This window comes from Morone saxatilis, unplaced genomic scaffold, assembly GCF_004916995.1.
Source record: "Morone saxatilis isolate NCDOM2014 unplaced genomic scaffold, NCSU_SB_2.0 Contig3, whole genome shotgun sequence".
Lineage (NCBI taxonomy): Eukaryota > Metazoa > Chordata > Actinopteri > Moronidae > Morone > Morone saxatilis.
In genome coordinates, this window is record NW_023339873.1 from 20,308,710 (window position 1) to 20,311,057 (window position 2,348).

The window sequence follows — 2,348 nt, forward strand, 5'->3', positions numbered from 1 at the left end:
GTGTGTGTGTGTGTGTATTCAGACTAATAGCACTTGTATGGTCAACTTATCTACATGGCAGCCATAAACATGGTTTTGAAAATACCGTGCATTCATCCTAACAAAAGAGGTTTTTGTTTATTTACTGTGGGACACTAAGTTGAATAAAAATGAACTCACCCGGATCTTTATGGTCCTCGTTTTCCCTCCGCAGTTCTTTTTCAGCAGCATTTTCTGTGGAGGACAAGAAGAATGACAGCTACGGTTGAGCATACAGTTAAAAAAATGTTTAAAAAAAACATCTGCAGCAGCTTTTATGTACATCCATGACAATCCAAAAACTGTTCAATTTGCCTTCTTGTGCTTTTTTACAATTAAAAAAAACTTGTAGTGAAAAGTGTAGTGCAACTGTCTGGATAAAGCCATGCTACGTTCATGTGTATGTATATTCTAATCAAGCATATTCCTAAAATGGGACCATTTCAAACCCAATACTTGAACAATAATCTATACATTTAAAAAGCAACACTTGACGTGACCAGAGCTGTGTATTGGCAGTCGATTCACACTGAATCAGGGTGATCAAGGAAGCGAGGCAAATCCAGCTGTCTCACTAAACTAAACAGTCGGTCAATGAAGCTTATGCAATATCCTGTCTCCCACTCCCCTCATGTCCACGCAGCTCCACTATTCTCAAAAAAAAAACAGTGGGGGTGGAGGGGCCACACAATCATGGAATTGTGTGGAGTCGGGGAGGTAGCTTCTAAGGGGGAAGGCAGCACAGGAAAGAATGGAAACAAGACTCCTGCTGTGGTGATGTGGGAGAGAGCTGGTGTGCACTTGCCCTCGTGCTCACCTCCTGCCAGCCCTTATCTGTGTTTTTATCAATGATACCACAGTCCATGTTGGTGCGAGATGCTTGAATGAAAAAGTTAACAAAGATATGTTCAATCAACAAAAATGTTATCACTTTAAAAAGGAGCAGAAACTCTAAAAATACTACAAACCTCCAATGAGCCTACACTAGATCCAAATGATACACAATTCTGTCCTGTTCCATCCCACACATCCACCACACACACACTCACAGACACTCACATGTCCAACAGGTTGTGACTTGCCAACTAGCTAACTGTTTTATTATTGAGGAAAAATACAAAGAGTAAGTTGTGTATGGTTGTTTTAGGATGGAGGATTTTAAATATTCTGTGAGTGTGTGTGACAGTTTCAGACTGGTGTTTAACCTGTTTGTGTCTTAATGTTTTCTCAGATGTTGAAACTTATTACTGAGACCTCAACACACCAGCTGTTTTCTTTTCAGTTCACTTCCAAATGCCACACTACACAACTGTAATCTTATTTTAAAAACATGAAGTGCCAAAAATAAAATATGACAGATGACTCATCGCAAGACAGTTTCAAGTGTCAGACAGTTTTTTTCATACGATAATGAAATGAATAGAACCCAATGGCACATAGCATGTAAAAATACTGCTACGGCCCTTGGAGCAACCAGTGTGTATTTTTTAATAAGTTGCACTATTTGTGTGCAGAGGTCCGACTTATTTCTGAAATGACCAACATCTGCCACAAACCCTTGTTCTTTTATGATACAATAAGAGTTTGGTTTTAGGTTTCAGAGTTTAGTTTGACAACGTGATTTTAGACTAATCAGGTCTGTAGTCACTGAGCCAAGAGACACACATCACTAGTGGCCTCCACCCAGGGACTACAGATGAACATGAGCTTTTGACTTTGGCATTGTTTAAACATTCTCCCATAGAAATATGGAATCGTTTAATCTGAGACGTATTCCTCTCCTTGTTAGTTAGCACATGTAGACATTGAGTAACAATACACTACTCGATCACAGCTTTTACTCCCCCTTTTCACTGTTTCCATCAATTCTGTTCAGCAGTTCATATGTAACAGAATACTTCTCACACAAGGTTCCAATAGGAAATAATTAAACTAATGGGAGACTGTGGTCTAAAATGAATTTTTTTAGGAGCATGGCATGGAAAATGTTTGGCAATCCATTCTATAAAGTAGGTGTGCGCTGCTTCTCTACCTTCCACACATGTAACATAGAATTCCACTGGTTTTGACACCTTTAAATTGCTTTTTTTTTCTTTCTTTCTTAGGTTTAAACTTTAGAAGGAGCCTGTGTGAAAGAAATGACACGGTGACGGTGTAGGGGAGGAGGCAGACTTTGTAAATTTAAGTTGTCCAGCTAAAGGGTTAATGGGAGACTGGAGCCGTGTCTGCTAGCTACCTCCATAGGCCTCCTATTGTATTCCCTGCAGCACCTCCCATTCCACTTGACTGAGTGCGCACACACTCTCTCACACATACAGACACACTCACAC

The 2,348-nt window shown here is 39.9% G+C and overlaps 1 protein-coding gene across 1 annotated transcript in view; it reads right to left on the reverse strand.

The window, feature by feature from the left end:
- The window catches only part of si:dkey-16j16.4, a 17,416-nt gene that overhangs the window by 4,739 nt on the left and 10,329 nt on the right, over window positions 1-2,348 (reverse strand). The window contains exon 4 of the mRNA XM_035674149.1: window positions 160-213. Within this exon, the coding sequence (XP_035530042.1) occupies window positions 160-213 (54 nt within the window). The remainder of the gene's footprint in view (window positions 1-159; window positions 214-2,348) is intronic.